This window comes from Lycium barbarum, chromosome 2, assembly GCF_019175385.1.
Source record: "Lycium barbarum isolate Lr01 chromosome 2, ASM1917538v2, whole genome shotgun sequence".
In the NCBI taxonomy this organism is placed as follows: Eukaryota; Viridiplantae; Streptophyta; class Magnoliopsida; order Solanales; family Solanaceae; genus Lycium; species Lycium barbarum.
Window position 1 is genome coordinate 61806740 of NC_083338.1, and position 18609 is coordinate 61825348.

Here is an 18609-nt window from a genome sequence, read left to right on the forward strand (position 1 = left end):
ACCAATGTATTCATATTCGTTATAACCCTTCGTACTTTGTACCCCTGTCTCAGTCATGCTGTTACTTTATTTTGCTAATAGACTTGTCATATTTTACCTGTGCTTATCCATCTAATCAATACTTCAGTATCATACCCTATTGGAGTTACCCTTTCTCTTCTATGTCATGTTTTAGTACTACCAGTCTCCCTAATTTACTCTTAGTATTTCTCTTTACCATATCAATGTCAATCTTATAATTATCGTTACTATCAATTCCATAACATTTAACTCATCTCTTGTAGTTGTCAACGATACTCCTAACTTAATCCTGTCCTGCCATTACATTTTACACAATATCTTTTCCCGTTAGGGCATATTACAAGCTTATATCTTATCTCCTTTAAATTCTAGGAAAATTCCGGCAAGGTTTCCTCTATATTTATTATTATCCAAAACCTGCACACAGCAAATACCAATAATGCCTCATAGGGCTAATGTATATATACGACATATCTCAGCCACACAGGGCTCCCAATTTATTACAAAGATGTCGAAACATACCTCATATAACACACCTCGAGCTGTACCTAATACTTTGGCGATCTGCCCTGTTATACCTTCCTATTTACTTTCCCTTTCATTCTTCGGCTTTGCATTTCAATCACACGTCAATATTCTTACCTTACCCGACATACATTTTTCGTGCCTTTGCTTACCTTTGTACTGATTCGTTCAAGTTGTTTAGTTCACAAACTTATAACTGAACCTATCATCAAGAGATACATTTAATCAATTCCTCTGTTATACGAATACTGACTTACCTCTATGACAACCAATCCATTACCATATAAATACATATTCGGATAACATAGCCTCAACGGAGTGACTTACCTCTACAACTTTCAATATCATCAATCACTTTTTCTGTCGATACCGTTCTTCTGCTGAAACCAAGGGTTACTATAAAGAATCTCATTTCCTATAGCTTGGCTCTATCGCACGATCTTAGATATGAAAGAAAAGTAATCATCCTAAATGCCCTGTAGCCTCCTGTTTATAAATGTGACGCGCAACACACCATAAACAAGACTCTACTAGACACGACTTTGCAGAAAACCCTAGGACGAACTGCTCGGATACCACTTTGTCACACCCCAATTCCGATAGGGCATGATAGGCACCCAGCTCTTACTTAGAGCTGAGCGAACCCTCTGGCATTCACATAATGAAACTGGACATATAGAAAAAATTTGGAAATATAATAAAGTACTTTCCGTCAAACCATATAAATTTGCGAACGATACTCAATTAATCAAAAATTGAGAAAGTGAAACTGACATATCGGCCTACATGGTCGCTTTACTCAACACATGACATCTCAACATACTAACTGCAGGACACTGTCTGCAAAGTTTCTAAGAGTAAACACCTGAATCATATGATTCGGGATAGGGCCCCACCATACCCATACACACATATGATAACCATAATGGCTCGGCACTGCTCCAGGAAGAAAATTGAGTTTGCCAATCCCAGCTGATAGCCAACCATCCTAGCTGAATACTTTTACCTGCAAAACAATCTAGGACTGTGTGGCATGAACACAGCGCCCCAGGCAAAGGGACATCAGTACGAACAATATACCGAGTATGTAAGGCATAAGAACATCAAGTACAGATGGATCATGAAAACCAGTATCAATAATTGAATGCATCTGCGGCTAACATCTGAGAATATATGTGTAACTCTATAGCGTATGATAGGCATAGATTATAATATACTGATAGTGCTGTGGAACGTACAGCCCGATCCATATATAATATAATAATGCCGAGGAACGAATGGCCCGATCAATATATAATATAATAATGCCGAGTAACGTACGGCCCGATCCATATATAATATAATAATCATATATATACCGTACCCGACCCTTTAGTGAAGGACTCGGTGAATAATGCAATGAAACTATGCAGGAATACATACCCGGCCCAGGACTCGGTGAAATGATGTAATAACATTATGCACAAATAGAATATCAAGAGCAACCATATACAAATTAAATCATCATTCACTACTAAAAAATTAGCTTTTAGTGATGGAATATTAGCGACAAACCATATTCTGTCGCTAATTAACGACGGATTAGCTACGGATTGCTCATTTTGTCGCGAGAAAAGCAACCAAAATTTTATCTCATTATATAGTGACGGATTAGCAACGAAAACTGAGTTTCGTACTAATGATTAGCGTGAAATTTTGGTGCCTTAAATTTCACTACAGATTTAGCAACAGAAGAGGCGCGACATATTTTATTTTTATTTAGCGACGGATTCAGTAACGAAAAATCCGTCGCTAGGCCTTTTAATTTTTCTCGAAAAAAATATATATTTGCAGCAACGAAAAAATTTGTCGCAATATTAATCATTAAAAGGAATCAATGTATTATTTAGTGACGGAATATAAAATCCGTCGCTATTCCGTAGTTAAGTGTTAAAAAAAAAAGATATCTCCTAGGGTACACATTTATTTCATTTCACTTCAAACACACCCAACACAGATATAGAGAGAGAGTATGCGAAATTGCTAACATAGAGAGAGAGAGAGAGCACAACATAGATCAAAATAATGTGAATCTAGGGTTTCTATTGTGTTTTTCTCTTCTTCTGCTGCATCTTTTATCTAAAGGAATGTTTTGATTTTTCTATGTTTTATGTGCAGTTTCTTTCTTCTTTATCTCCTTCTTTGTGTTTTCTGACATTAAATCTAAAATAGAAATTAAGATATCTGTGTTTTTTTGCTTATTATCTAAAGGACAGAGTGTCTTTAAGTATTGTTTTTGGCTAAAATCGAAGTTGGGTGTCTTGAAAACTGTTGGGTTTATAATTTATTTGAAGGTTAAGTATTGGGAATCTCTATTTGGGCCAAAATCTGATGAAAATGGAAATTAAACCTTTGTTTGTGCTAAATCTTGTAGGATAATATTATTTTGTGGTTAAAGCTTGTTTTAATTCATTGCATGTCGAGAAAAAGATTGAAGAACTCAACATTCTTTATATTCTGTGATTTGAAATCAGTGTTAGTGAACTGGGTTTCTTACTCGATTTTTTTGTACTCTGCGATTTGAAATCAGTGTTAGTGAACTGGGTTTCTTACTCGATTTTTTTTGTTTCAGTTTCAGTTTGTCATTTTTTTTAACTAAAAGGTGAATGATATGTTCTGTTTCACTAAGTTATTTCTGCTTGTTCTTCCATTTAGAGGTCATTCGGTTGTATTATGATATGACGACAAAACATTAATTTGATTGCTTTGTTTATGTCAACATTAATAGGAACATGGATAATCTAGAGCGTGATTGGATGTACGATAGGTTGGATGGCCGAGGGGGTATAAAGTCTAGCTTTGTAACCGGTGTAGATAATTTTATCCAATTTGCACTTTCTCAACGAAATTACATGAGCGGTAACAAGGTTAGATGTCCATGTAAAAAATGTCACAATATTAAATACATGGATGTTGAAATCATTGAATATCACCTTTTTAATTTTGGATTTGTTGAGGACTATTTTGTTTGGGAGTATCAAGGGGAAAAAGATGTGATCGGTGAGATAGCTTCTGGTAATGATTTGTACGGTGGTTCTCAACCTGAATCGGGATTCGATAATCCATACCGACAAATGGTCTTGGATGCAGCTGGTCCCAACTTTGGTCAGGGTTCGAGTTCGCAATCTTATAGCAATATTGAAGTTGATTCTTCTCATCCTTATGAACCTTCAATGGAGGAGGAGCCTAATCCTTCAATGGAGGAGGAACCTAATCCCGAGTCCCAAAGATTTTACAATTTGCTACAAGCTGCTGATGAAAAATTATATCCCGGTTCTTCTCTCTCTCAACTTGCAGTAGTCTCCAGAATGTTAAATATTAAAATGGAGAATACTTTGTCACAGAGAGGTTATAACCAAATGATACAATTGTTGAAAGAGGCTTTACCTGAAGATAACAAAGTGCTTGATAAGTATTATCAGACTAAGAAACTAGTGCGTAGTTTGGGTTTGCCAGTTGAAAAGATTGATTGTTGTGATTCAGGATGTATGTTGTATTGGGGTGATGATGAACACCTTACATCTTGTAAATTCTGTGGTAACCAAAGGTATAAGCGTCGTGTCGGCTCTCGTAAGAGGAAATTTGTCCCTTACAAGAAAATGTATTATTTTCCTTTGATTCCAAGATTGAAAAGATTATATGCATCCCATGCTACAGCTGCCGACATGAGATGGCACCATGAGCATACACAAGAGGATGGGGTAATGCGTCATCCATCAGACTCTGAGGCTTGGAAGAACTTCAATGAAACTCATTATTTTTTTGCTGCTGAACCAAGGAATGTAAGGTTGGGGTTATATACTGATGGTTTCCAACCGTTTAGTCAATCTGGGAGGAAATACTCTTCGTGGCCAGTGATTGTCACCCTATACAATTTGCCTCCAGGAATGTGTATGAAAGAGGCATATATGTTCCTAACTGTCATTGTTCCTGGGCCAAACAATCCTAAACATAAAATTGATGTTTATCTGCAACCTCTAATAAAGGAATTGACTTTGTTATGGGAGACAGGTGTAGAAGCATTTGATATCTCGAAAAAGCAAAACTTTCAACTGGGGGCAGCTTTGATGTGGACAATCAGTGACTTCCCAGCATATTCTATGTTATTAGGATGGAGTACTGCGGGCAAGTTAGCATGTCCTTATTGTATGGAGGAAACACAATCCTTTAGATTACAACATGGCAGGAAAACATCTTGGTTTGATAGTCACAGAATGTTCCTTGACCAACATAATCCTTTTAGGAGAGATCGTAAAAACCTTCTCAAAGGTAAAACTGTCAAAAGACTATCACCACTCTATAGAACAGGAGAGGAAATTTTGAACCAAATTTGTGACTTGGGGATAAGGAAAGTAATAGAGTTAGATGCACAGGAAGTTAATCAGAGAATATATAAGTCTTGTGGGTGGAAAAAGCGAAGCATATTTTGGGATTTGCCTTATTGGAGTTCTAACATGATTCGACATAATCTTGACGTCATGCATATTGAAAAAAATGTCTTTGATAATGTATTTAATATAGTTCTTAATATTGATAACAAAACCAAAGACAATCTACAATCACGTCAAGATATGGTAAATTACTGTGATCGACCACAGTTGGCAAAGGACACTAGTGGAAAATATCCAAAAGCTATATATACAATAGATAAGGAAGAAAGAGTTATCTTGTTCAATTGGGTGAAGGGTTTGAAGTTTCCAGATGGGTATGTTTCGAATTTGGGTAGATGTCCAGACACAAACGCGAAAAGATTATTTGGCATGAAAAGTCATGATTGCCATGTGTTCATGCAACGAATAATGGCTATTGCTTTTCATGAACTGCTTCCCAGTAATGTGTGGCAAGCACTTACAAAATTGAGCTTATTTTTTAAAGATCTTTCTTGGACCACTCTACGAGTGGATGACATAGAAAGATTAGAGGCAGACATCCCGCAAATCTTGTGTAAGTTAGATCGTATATTTCCCCCTGGGTTCTTTGACTCAATGGAACATCTGCCTGTGCACCTGCCATATGAAGCAAAGATTGTTGGACCTGTACAATATCGATGGATGTATCCTTTTGAAAGTTAAATTTGAAATTTTATGTTCAAATTGTGACAAGTATGCTAAACATAACTTTTCTAATATAACGGTCCATCCATTTATGTATTTAGGTACCTCGGAACTCTTAAAAGAATGATTGGGAATAAAGCTAGTGTTGAGGGTTCCACTTGTGAAGCATACTTGATGAAGGAGTCAACACATTTTTTTTCTCATTATTTTGAACCTCATGTCATAACACGTAATCACGATGTGGACTGTAATGATGATGGTGGTGCTGTAGAAGATGTTGAAGGAAATTTATCAATATTCACCCATCCCGGTCGACTATGGGGAGAAGCAAAAAAGAGGAATTTATCCCTTGAAGAAATCAAGGCTGCCCAAACTTACATTTTACTAAATTGTAAAGAGGTTGAACCGTTTGTGAGGTAGCATTTGAATGTTAAATCTCTTATTATTATAAATGTATCCATATATATCATAACTTTCTATTGAACTTATTTTGTTGCAATGAAGTATGTACGTGCAACGTCTACAAGGAGAATTCCCGAATCTATCTCAAGGTCAAATAGATGAGAGCCTTGAAGCATATTTCTCTACATGGTTCAAGGAATATGTAAGCTTCAACAATCATTAATTTTTATACAAGATGTTATTAAATTCTCAAAATTTAACTAAGTCTTACATTATTCCAAATAGGTCCGCTGTAACCATATTGAGAATAAATTCTTGCGTAGTCTTGCTCATGGACCACTAATAAGCGCTACATGTAATTCAGTGTATTTTACTAATGGATACAAATTTCACACAGACAGTCATGGTAGCGCAAGATCAACAATGAACAGTGGAGTTTGTATCTCGGATCCAAAATTTGGTGATTACTATGGACAGATAAAAGAGATTATACAAGTGGAATTTCGTGAAAATCCTTTAAAGCAAACTGTGTTATTCAACTGTGAATGGTTTGATCCAACTATGGATGTTGGTGTTAAAAAGCATAATCAGTACGAATTGGTTGATGTTAATCATCGTCGCCAATATAAAAAATATGAACCTTTTATTCTTGCTATGCAAGCAACTCAAGTGTGTTATGTGTCGTATCCTAGCAAGAAAAAGGATAAGGATGATTGGGCAGCTGTGTTGAAGGTCAAACCTCGGATGAGGAAGTAATGGTGACAACTCCAGATTTGAATGTTCCATTCTAAGTTGAAGAAGTTGAAGTCCACGAGATAGATATGAATGTTTCGATCGATGAAAATATACTCTTATATGATCCAAATGGGAATGCAATTGAAATGGATGAACCCATCGATGATAGGTTATTGCCAGAGCATCATGAAATCCAAGATGAGTCTACAGAAGAAGAGTATAAAACTAAAGAAGAGTATGAAACTGAAGAAGAGTATGAAACAGAGAAACTACGGAGGATGAGGAAGAGTTCGAAGAAGGAACAGATAGTGACTAATGCTTAGTAACATGTGTTGTTGTTTCTTTATTGTATTTTGCTTAAGATTTGGGTGTAAAAGTTTCTGATGTATGGTTGAGTGTTTTGATTTGCACCACAGTTTTTCTTTATTGTTTTCTTTAACCTATTTTACCACTTTTATCATTACTTACTGAATCTTGTAGTGTACTATGCGACAATGTTGTTTGATATATGCCTTCTTATTCATTGGCTACTTATTTGGGGTTACGTGCTTAAGTTGGTAGCCAAAATACTTGTTTGAGATAAAGTAACATGTAACTAAAACCATTAAATCCTCTATTAGACTTTTATATTCCATTATAGTTTTAGTTCAACCTTTGATAAAATCCTCATGATGTTATTTATATTATAGATACGTAGTGGACAGCTGGTCAGAATTCATTGACGTGCTACTCATTGAAGGTTCTGCATTTTAGCTGTTGTTGTTGAGGTATTGTTGCCTGCTATTGAACTTCTTCTCACTTAAGTTTATTTATCTACTCTCTCTCTCTGTACAGTAACTTTACTATTGACTTGTATAAAATGATAAATAGCAGTTGTTGATGACAAAGAACTGCTACATTTTTTCTACAACTGATGAGCATGTATGGCCAAAATTGAATTTGATGAAAACTACTGCTTGTGTTGTCATGTATTCTGCATTTTCTAAAATTCTGCAAACTGTTAACTGATCATGTGTGTCATACCATGTATAATTTTCCCTTTTATTTGAATTCAACAATGTTTCTTACAATTACTAATATATAGAAGAGGCTTGGAAGCAGCTGGCTTGTTATATCCCGCATTTTGTGTATTCGGATAATTTAAGATAATTGCATGACGTTAAGAGCAAGCCTATATTTTTGATGTTGTTTGGCACATAAGTTGTTCACAAAATTTTTGAAGTGGAAATATTAGGAAAGGCTAGGGGTAAAAAGAGAAATACGCAAGATGACTCATGGAAATATGGAGCAAGGCTAAGGGCAAAATTGGAAATTTGAAAAATGGGTTCATGAATTACAAATATTAGACATAAGTAAGTTGGGCTTGGAAAAAAACGAGAAGAAAGAAAAAAGAAAAAGGCCCAACAAAAGTGGCCCAAGCCCATGTGAAAAATTAAATCCAAGTAAATAAATAGACAAAGGGCTACCATTCAAGAAAATAAGAATTTAGAGCAAGAGAGAGAGAGAGGGGGTTTCGGTCAACACAAGGAAAGAGAAAAAAAAATTGAAGCCTTCCATCTTTGATCCAAAAATTCATTTCTTCTTGAATTCCTACTAATTCAAAGGTCCTCTTCAACGTGGTATAATTATTTAAGCAAGAAAACCACTCTTGGTGGCAAGTGGGAAATTGAAGAAAAGGTAAGAATTTCTTTTCTTTCATATATTATAGAAGGTTTATGTATGTTATAGTGTGTAGAAATGAATGAAAAGCATAAAAATAGTGTGTTGTGGGTGTGGCCGTGTGGGTGTGTGTGAGTGTGTGTGGTCGTGTCATGTTGTATGGTGAAGGGAAGATGAGTTAATTTTATTTAGATTGTTAGTTGTGTTGTTGTGGCCTTTATGATGTAAATGAAGGTTTAATGGCTCAAGTCGGCATTGAAATTTGTTGTGGGTTGTTGTAGGAAAATTAATGTGATTTTAATATGGTTTTATGTAATTGTGGAAATGGAGTTGCTAAAGTGTGCATTGTTGTTGTAGTTTATGAATTTGAAAGAAGAAAATGCGTCGTTGTAGTTTCGTTGCATTTGTAGAGGTTTCGGGTGGAGTATGGTGTTGGTGGAATTGTTTGAATATTGTGTAGATTGCTTGAAATGTTCTTGAATTGTGTTTGAATGATCTTGGATTAGTTTTTGAGTATGTAAACAATTATGAATTGAATGTAAATGGAAAATCGTCAAAGTTGTGGAAAGAAGTTGTTAATGTTAGTATGCTTTTCGAACTTATTGTGGATATTGTTGGAATAGCTATTGGCATTGTTGCTAAGTTGGCCAAGTTAAATTCTCGGATTGGTTGTTGTGTGTTTGGCCGAGTTGAATTCTCGGGGTTGTGGTATTTACAGGGAAATGCTGCCGAAAGTTCGGTAGAAAAAGTGTTGGTTTAGAATTGGACTCTTGAGTGTTTATGGCTAATGTTTGGTATGTACGAATATTATTGTAGATCTTGCGAGCCAAAGACTCAAATTCGGATTAGCGTAGAAAGCGGGCAAGGTATGTAAGGCTTACCTTTCTTTCTTTTGGCATGATCTTTATGGAATGAACAAATGACGTATATGTATGATTGCAAAGAAATTCCTATTCTTAGAGCCACTAGGATGGCTAACATCCTTGATTTCCATAAGCCGTTTCATATGATTTTGATATGTATCCATGATGTCCGATGATGTGTATCTACGATGTCTGAAGCTTGGCTAACATGTTTCCGGATAGCATTTGAGAAACAAATGATATGACTATGGTTTTGACCTTCCAAATGTTAATACATTCGATTGTTCCATCGAGCCTTTGATATGTCTTGATATGTACATAAGATTCCAAAAGTTCCATTTGATTTGATCCATAACGATATCCAAAAGATTTTGATATGATTATGGTTTTGATTTTCCAAAAATGGCTTCTGAAACGCTTATAGAACGTTTTGTACTTCAAAAGTTCGTAACGTTCGTATTCTAATTCCGATTGACCCGAAACTTGTTTCTGAGCCTTCAGATGTCGATAATTATACTTGTCTATCGGGTCTTGATTTACGTGCATATGGTTTCGCACTACTCTGTTCGTGCAAGCCGCAGTATGTCCTTCACTGAGCCCGAGCCAGGATATGTTATCGTGCGTATTCCTCTGCATTGTTCACCGAGTCCCTCGTTAGAGGGCCGGGTATGGTATATGTAAATGATGATATGATTATGGCACCGAGTCCCATGATGGGCCGGGTACGGTAGATGTGCACATGATTTCATTTACCGAGTCCCTTAATGGGCCGGGTACGGTATGATTCATTCACCGAGTCCCTCACTAGAGGGCCGGGTACGGTATGTGTATATGTATATGCATGATGATCTGATGGCATACGGACATGATAATATGACTTCACTTACCGAGCCCCTCACTAGAGGGCCGGGTACGGTCTATATGTGATATATGATATTGATATGCATGACTTTACTCACCGAGTACCTCACTAGAGGGCCGTGTACGGTATGTGTATACATGTATTCATGATGACATAATGATATGATTTCATTCACCGAGTCCCAGGATGGGCCGGGTACGGTATGTGATATGGAAATGTTTGATTCTGTTCCGTACTACACAGGTACAGTAGTTTCTTGATTATGCTACTTGACTCCTGGAATCCCTATTTCAGTTATGATTTTTTCTGTTGTATTTCATGCCTTACATACTCAGTACATATTCCATACTGACCCCCTTTATTCGGGGGCTGCGTTTCATGCCCGCAGGTACAGACGTTCGTGTGAGTGACCCGACAGCTTAGGCTACCTGTTCTGCTGCCTTGGAGTGCTCCCTTGTTCTGGAACCCATATTTTGGTACAGACTCTTCCGTTATATATATGTATGTGTACATTCAGGGTACGGCGGGGCCCTGTCCCGTCATATGATTTTGTTATGTTCGTTAGAGGCCTGTAGATATATATGTGGGTCATGGGTAAATATTGTCCGGTTATGCCTGTGGTTTGCGTCTAAGCGATCCTATTTGCTATGACAGCCTTAACGGCTTGTATGTATATATGCTTATGTATACGCTTCGGATGATATGTTCCCCGACAGCCTTAGCGGGTTCTGTATGATATGTATGTTATATGCGACCGCTTCTGATTAATATTTGTCTAACTTAATATATGTTGGATATGGATAAGTCGTTGATATGCCGATTTGGTAAGGAAGTGTGTATGGGTGTCCATCTTGGGCACTAGTCACGGCCCACGGGGCTGGGTCGTGACAAAAGTGGTATCAGAGCGGTTTGTCCTCGGAATGTCTACAGGCCGTGTCTAGTAGAGTCTTGTTTATCGGTGTGTTGTGCACCACATCTATAAACAGGAAGCTACAGGACATTTAGGATGTTGCCCTTCTTTCAATCTTAGATCGTGCAATAGAGCTGTATTATTAGGATGGTTCCTTTCTGACGAAATGTTATGTTTTCAGCGATGCCTCCGAGAAAAGCGACTGCTGCCCAGAAGGGCAAGTCAGCAGCAGTTGGAGAGACTAGGCAGGCTCACAGAGTTACTCGGGCCCGTGCTCAGACTATGCCCGAGATTATGCCCCAGTCAGCGGGCTCTGTTACGCTATCATCATCAAAAGAGCCTGGAGTAGCAGCCGCTGTCGCTGTGGATCCGGAGGCGGCTCCACCAGTAGCTCCAGAGGCTCCAGCGCCGAGCCTCCAGCCCCTCAGCCAGGGGCGGAGGATAGGGCGATGAGAGATGTCGTACAGTTGCTGACGAGATTAGTCGCAGCGCAGACTCGCAGGCTTAGGCCAGGAGGTGATTATGTGGATAGACACGACAGCTTAAGAGTTCGCCACTTTTTGACTTGTAATCCTCCGGAGTTCTACGGGTCAAAGCCCGAGGAGGATCCCCAGGACTTTATCCGACAGATGAAGCGTACGCTGAGATTAGTCAGAGCTTCTGAGACTAAGTCTGTTGAGCTGGCTTCATATAGACTGCGTGATGTAGTGGTTAATTGGTATGAGTCCTGGGAGCTGTCCAGAGGCGAGGATGCCCCTCCAACTGTGTGGGACGAGTTTACAGCCGCCTTTCTCGGCCATTTTCTGCCTCCCGAGATGCGGCGAGCAAGGGTTGACAGATTTTTACAGCTGAGACAGAGGGGCCGGAGTGTTCGGGAGTACAGCCTAGAGTTTGACTCCCTGGCCAGATATGCACCTACCATCGTAGCCGATATGACTGACAGGATGCACCGGTACGTGATGGGACTGGATCATTATTTGGTGGATAGTTGTATGGCGGTGACATCCCAGTCCGAAATGGATATTGCACGGTTGCAGGCATACGCACAAGGAATGGAGGATCGACATAGAGGGCGTCAGCCCGATAGAGATCGTGATAGGAGGCAGCCCAAGAGGGCTAGATCACCTGGATATTTTGGGGAGTCTCGAGGCGGCCAGCCTCAGCAGCAGCACAACGGACATTTTTCTCGGCCAGCCCGCAATACGCCTCCACAGTTCACGGGTAGGCGATTCGATAGTACTGGGCACACAGGAGTAGGACAGAGATTCCGGTCAGACGAGGCCACCTTTTCCTCGGTGTTCTCACTGTGGTAGGCCCCATTTCGGGGAATGTCGTTTTGGTCCTGATGCTTGCTTTGCTTGCGGCCGTCCGGGCCATGTTATGAGGGAGTGCCCGTTTAGGGGTGGTCCAGGTGGTTCAGCTCAGCCCACCGGATCAGTTGCTGGCTCATCTTCCCCTTCTGTAGCTATGCGGCCGACACCGGCAGGTCGCGGTAGAGGTCGAGGCGGAGTTCCCGGTTCTAGCGGTCCTTCGAACCGCTTATATGCTTTGGCCAGCCGACAGGACCAGGAGGCATCACTAGACGTGGTTACAGGTATACTGTTGATTTTCTACTGAAATGTATATGCATTGATAGATTCAGACTCCATTTTATTATATATTTCCCCCCTGATTGCTAGAAGAATTGGGATAAAAACCGAAATTGATAGGACCGTCTGAGGTAGTTATACATACAGATGAAAAGTGAATGTTGAGAATTTAAGAGGCTAACTCGGTAATTGCATAGTCAGAAAAATAAAGGATCCTCTATAGGTCGGAGTGGGACCCACTACGAGAACCTTCCGGAAATCGTTAAGATCCCGATTTACCCTAGATCATGTGAAAAAGGTCGTGCGGGGAAATGGGTGAAATTATACCAGCATTAACGTATCGAAATGCATTGAAGTTTTGAGGTTAAGCGTGCTAGGACCAGAGCAATTTTGGGATGGGTGACCCCCTAGGAAGTGAACAAAAAAAAATAAAAATTCCACAAATGTAGATGTGAGAGACAAATAGGAAATTTGGGGTAACCTAAAGGAAATTAGAGTATGCGGAGTGATTAGAAACCTTAAAGAGGTCGGGTAGGTTAAGGTAGAATAGGCCGGTGAAGAAAAAAAAAATGCAACGCAGCTTTGGAATGAGAATAAGTTTGAATAAGCGTTTGACAAATGTTTTGTAAGCGAAATGGTAGTAAATGTATGTGTATGCATATGACATCCTATTTATGACCATATCGATCGACCGGTGAATCATAGCAACCAGTGTTGCGATGTACAGAAGACACTAACTGAGCGAAATTCACGAGACAAAGTAAGAGGTATGGTATAGAGGTTATGAAATAAACTAGTACTGACTTCACTACAAGTAAGGTTGGAAAATTCTAATACAATGATATTTGGAAAGAAAAGGGAGTGAGTAAATGGAAGGTAAGGAGTTCAAAATGTCAGAAAAAGTGAAAAGTAAGAAAAATGGTTGAGCAAAGTCTCCAAAAGAGCTGACTGGCAAAGCATGAAACTGTTTGCGTCGAAATTTAAGGGACTGATCTGTAAAAGAATTAGAGTGTAATAGTATAGGACAAAAAGAGAGATAAACCTAAAAAAGGTTAACAGTGGAAGTAGTACAAGCATATGGGAGTACGGAGGATACTTTAATAAGTTGGTGATAGCGAATCGACTACTTTCCAAGGAAAGGACAAGGATAGTGAGTTGATTCAATTGATAAGAAAACCTATGACATGGAATGATGAATCATGTGAAGACCGAGGAATTCGATTATCGAGAAAAACAGAATGAAAGATAAGGAACGGGTATGAAGGGAAGGATCATTTGGTTGGATCTTCCATCGTGGAAGGATATGACTACCAAAGGATAAATGTGTAACCATATCAATATAGTTGTTTTGAACATAGAGAAGCTTCCTGAATGATGGCTTAAGAATGGAACCGATTCGCATGAATAAAAGTAATATCTTACGAACTTCAGAGTCGATACTACAAACAATAATAAATGGAAAGGATGCGAACCGGAAGATTAATGACACTGTTAGGCATAAAGGATAGAGGTATGACAAGGGGGTGAGTGTCAGAAATGGATGCCCTTATGAGTATTCCGATTAAATACGAGAACGTAGTTAACAAGGAGATAGACAGGATAGACTCCATAATGAAAGGACTGCAATTGTAAGAGGATCGCGGAAAGCAATGGTTACTTAAAGGGCATAGACGTATGTGGCCCCTTAATAAAAGGGGGGGGGGGGGGAGAACATACTAGATTTAAAATGAATTATGATGATCTGAGTTCCGGAAGAAAGTGATAAAGAGAGCAAGAAAGGTATACAGGCTAAATCCACAAGGTCAATGAAGAGGATAACAGATCCAAAAGACGCCTCGGGTGACAACAGTTATAATGAAGTGACAACAGTTGGTAGTTGATGACTTCCTGAAGAAAGGAAGCACATTGCTTATATGGATAGAAGATAAAAGAAGCTACCGGGTATTAGAGAATAGCTCATGAACCATTAATCATACTAAATGTGAAGGTATACGCTATGGTTAGGTAAGAAAGTTATATACCAACGACATGGTTCCGGTTAAAGTATTGCGGCCAAACAATAATAAAGAGAAGACCTCCCCGAAGTATGATAACACGCCATGAGGCCAGTTCAACATTCGAGGACGAATGTTCTAAAGGGGGGGAGGATGTTATATCCCGCATTTTGTGTATTCGGGTAATTTAAGATAATGGCATGAATTTAAGAGCAAGCCTATATTTTTGATATTGTTTGGCACATAAGTTGTTCGCAAAATTTTTGAAGTGGAAATATTACGAAAGGCTAGGGGTAAAAAGGGAAATACGCAAGATGACTCATGGAAATATGGAGGAAGGCTAAGGGCAAAATTGGAAATTTGAAAAATGGGTTCATGAATTACAAATATTAGACATAAGTAAGTTGGGCTTGGAAAAAAATAGAAGAAAGAAAAAAGAAAAAGGCCCAACAAAAGTGGCCCAAGCCCATATGAAAAATTAAATCCAAGTAAATAAATAGACAAAGGGCCACCATTCAAGAACATTCAATAAAATAAGAATTTAGAGCAAGAGAGAGAGAGAGGGGGTTTCGGCCAACACAAGGAAAGAGAAAAAAAAATTGAAGCCTTCCATCTTTGATCCAAAAATTCATTTCTTCTTGAATTCCTACTAATTCAAAGGTCCTCTTCAACGTGGTATAATTATTTAAGCAAGAAAACCACTCTTGGTGGCAAGTGGGAAATTGAAGAAAAGGTAAGAATTTCTTTTCTTTCATATATTATAGAAGGTTTATGTATGTTATAGTGTGTAGAAATGAATGAAAAGCATGAAAATAGTGTGTTGTGGGTGTGGCCGTGTGGGTGTGTGTGAGTGTGTGTGGCCGTGTCATGTTGTATGGTGAAGGGAAGATGAGTTAATTTTATTTAGCATGTTAGTTGTGTTGTTGTGGCCTTTATGATGTAAATGAAGGTTTAATGGCTCAAGTCGGCATTGAAATTTGTTGTGGGTTGTTGTAGGAAAATTAATGTGATTTTAATATGGTTTTATGTAATTGTGGAAATGGAGTTGCTAAAGTGTCCATTGTTGTTGTAGTTTATGAATTTGAAAGAAGAAAATGCATCGTTGTAGTTTTGTTGCATTTGTAGAGGTTTCGGGTGGAGTATGGTGTTGGTGGAATTGTTTGAATATTGTGTAGATTGCTTGAAATGTTCTTGAATTGTGTTTGAATGATCTTGGATTAGTTTTTGAGTATGTAAACAATTATGAATTGAATGTAAATGGAAAATCGTCAAAGTTGTGGAAAGAAGTTGTTAATGTTAGTATGCTTTTCGAACTTATTGTGGATATTGTTGGAATAGCTGTTGGCATTGTTGCTAAGTTGGCCAAGTTAAATTCTCGGATTGTTTGTTGTGTGTTTGGCCGAGTTGAATTCTCGGGGTTGTGGTATTTACAGGGAAATGCTGCCGAAATTTCGGTAGAAAAAGTGTTGGTTTAGAATTGGACTCTTGAGTGTTTATGGCTAATGTTTGGTATGTACGAATATTATTGTAGATCTTGCGAGCCAAATACTCAAATTCGGATTAGCGTAGAAAGCAGGCAAGGTATGTAAGGCTTACCTTTCTTTCTTTTGGCATGATCTTTATGGAATGAACAAATGACGTATATGTATGATTGCAAAGAAATTCCTATTCTTAGAGCCACTAGGATGGCTAATATCCTTGATTTCCATAAGCCGTTTCATATGATTTTGATATGTATCCTAGATGTCCGATGATGTGTATGTACGATGTCCGAAGTTTGGCTAACATGTTTCCGGATAGTATTTGAGAAACAAATGATATGACTATGGTTTTGACCTTCCAAATGTTAATATATTCGATTGTTCCATCGAGCCTTTGATATGTCTTGATATGTACATAAGATTCCAAAAGTTCCATTTGATTTGATCCATAACGATATCCAAAAGATTTTGATATGATTATGGTTTTGATTTTCCAAAAATGGCTTCTGAAACGCTTATAGAACGTTTTGTACTTCAAAAGTTCGTAACTTTCGTATACTAATTCCGATTGACCCGAAACTTGTTTCTGAGCCTTCAGATGTCGATAAGTATACTTGTCTATCGGGTCTTGATTTACGTGCATATGGTTTCGCACTACTCTATTCGTGCAACCGCAGTATGTCCTTCACTGAGCCCGGGCCAGGATATGTTATCGTGCGTATTCCTCTGCATTGTTCACCGAGTCCCTCATTAGAGGGCCGGGTATGGTATATGTAAATGATGATATGATTATAGCACCGAGTCCCATGATGGGCCGGGTACGGTAGATGTGCACATGATTTCATTTACCGAATCCCTTAATGGGCCGGGTATGGTAAGATTCATTCACCGAGTCCCTCACTAGAGGGCCGGGTACGGTATATGTATATGTATATGCATGATGATCTGATGGCATACAGACATGATAATATGACTTCACTTACCGAGGCCCTCACTAGAGGGCCGGGTACGGTATATATGTGATATATGATATTGATATGCATGACTCTACTCACGGAGTCCCTCACTAGAGGGCTGGGTACGGTATGTGTATACATGTATTCATGATGACATAATGATATGATTTCAATCACCGAGTCCCAGGATAGACCTGGTACGGTATGTGATATGGAAATGTTTGATTATGTTCCGTACTACACAGGTACAGTAGTTTCTTGATTATGCTACTTGACTCCTTGAATCTCTATTTCAGTTATGATCCTTTCAGTTGTATTTCATGCCTTACATACTCAGTACATATTCCGTACTGACCCCCTTTCTTCGGGGGTTGCGTTTCATGCCCGCAGGTACAGACGTTCGTGTGAGTGACCCGACAGCTTAGGCTATCTGTTCTGCTGCCTTGGAGTGCTCCCTTGTTCTGGAGCCCATATTTTGGTACAAACTCTTTCGTTATATATATGTATGTGTACATTCAGGGGTACGGCGAGGCCCTGTCCCGTCATATGATTCTGTTATGTTTGTTAGAGTCTTGTAGACATATATGTGGGTCATGGGTCGATATTATCCGGTTATGCCTGTGGTTTGCGTCTAAGCGATCCTATTTGCTATGACAGCCTTAACGGCTTGTATGTATATGTCACATCCTAATCTTAGCAGGGTGTGATGGGCACCCGACCCCATATTCGGAGCCGAGCGAACCCGCTAACTCTTATTACACACATACCCGCTTGGCTTCTAACTTAAATTAAATTAAATACATAATGAGAGCTTTCAGAAATATTCTTTTTCGTTGTTTTCCAAATCAAACAAAATCTGTAATCATATGGAATTTATCACATAACACAGAATGACACATCGGCTGATGGAGCCGCATACAAAACTGACATTCTATACCCACGACTCTGTCTGTAAAGTCTCTAACTTCAATCAGAAATCATAACATATATACTCCGACTCGGCAATACTCCGAAAGGAAGTGGAGCTCGCCAATCCAGCTGAAATATCTTCTAGCAATGTCCTTTACTCATCTGGGTGTACCTGCGTGGCATGAAACGCAGCGTCCACAAGAAGGGACGTCAGTACGAGTAATGTACCGAGTATGTAAGGCATGAATAGTAACATACGAGGGATACATAGCATGAATAAAGACACGAAGGAAATGTAGAGCATATTGTGAGATAAAAGAGCAACCTGTACATATGAGTGCATTTTGGCGGGTACCATGCATGCTTAGTGCTGCGGAACATACAACCCGATCCATATATACATATATTATATTGCTGCGGAACGTGCAGCCCGATCCATTTATATATTATATTGCTGCGGAACGTGAAGCTCGATCCATTTATATATTATATTGTTGCGGAACGTGCAGCCCGATCCATAGATACATATATTATATTGCTGCGGAACGTGCAGCCCGATCCATTTATATATTATATTGCTGCGGAACGTGCAGCCCGCTCCATATATATA

General features: G+C 38.9%; 1 protein-coding gene across 1 annotated transcript; it reads left to right on the forward strand.

The window, feature by feature from the left end:
- Positions 1-3491: 3491 nt before the first annotated feature.
- Positions 3492-5657, forward strand: LOC132628618 (uncharacterized). Its single transcript, XM_060344386.1, has one exon. The coding sequence runs from the start codon at positions 3492-3494 to the stop codon at positions 5655-5657; it is 2166 nt and encodes a 721-aa protein (XP_060200369.1).
- The last annotated feature ends 12952 nt before the right edge of the window (positions 5658-18609 follow it).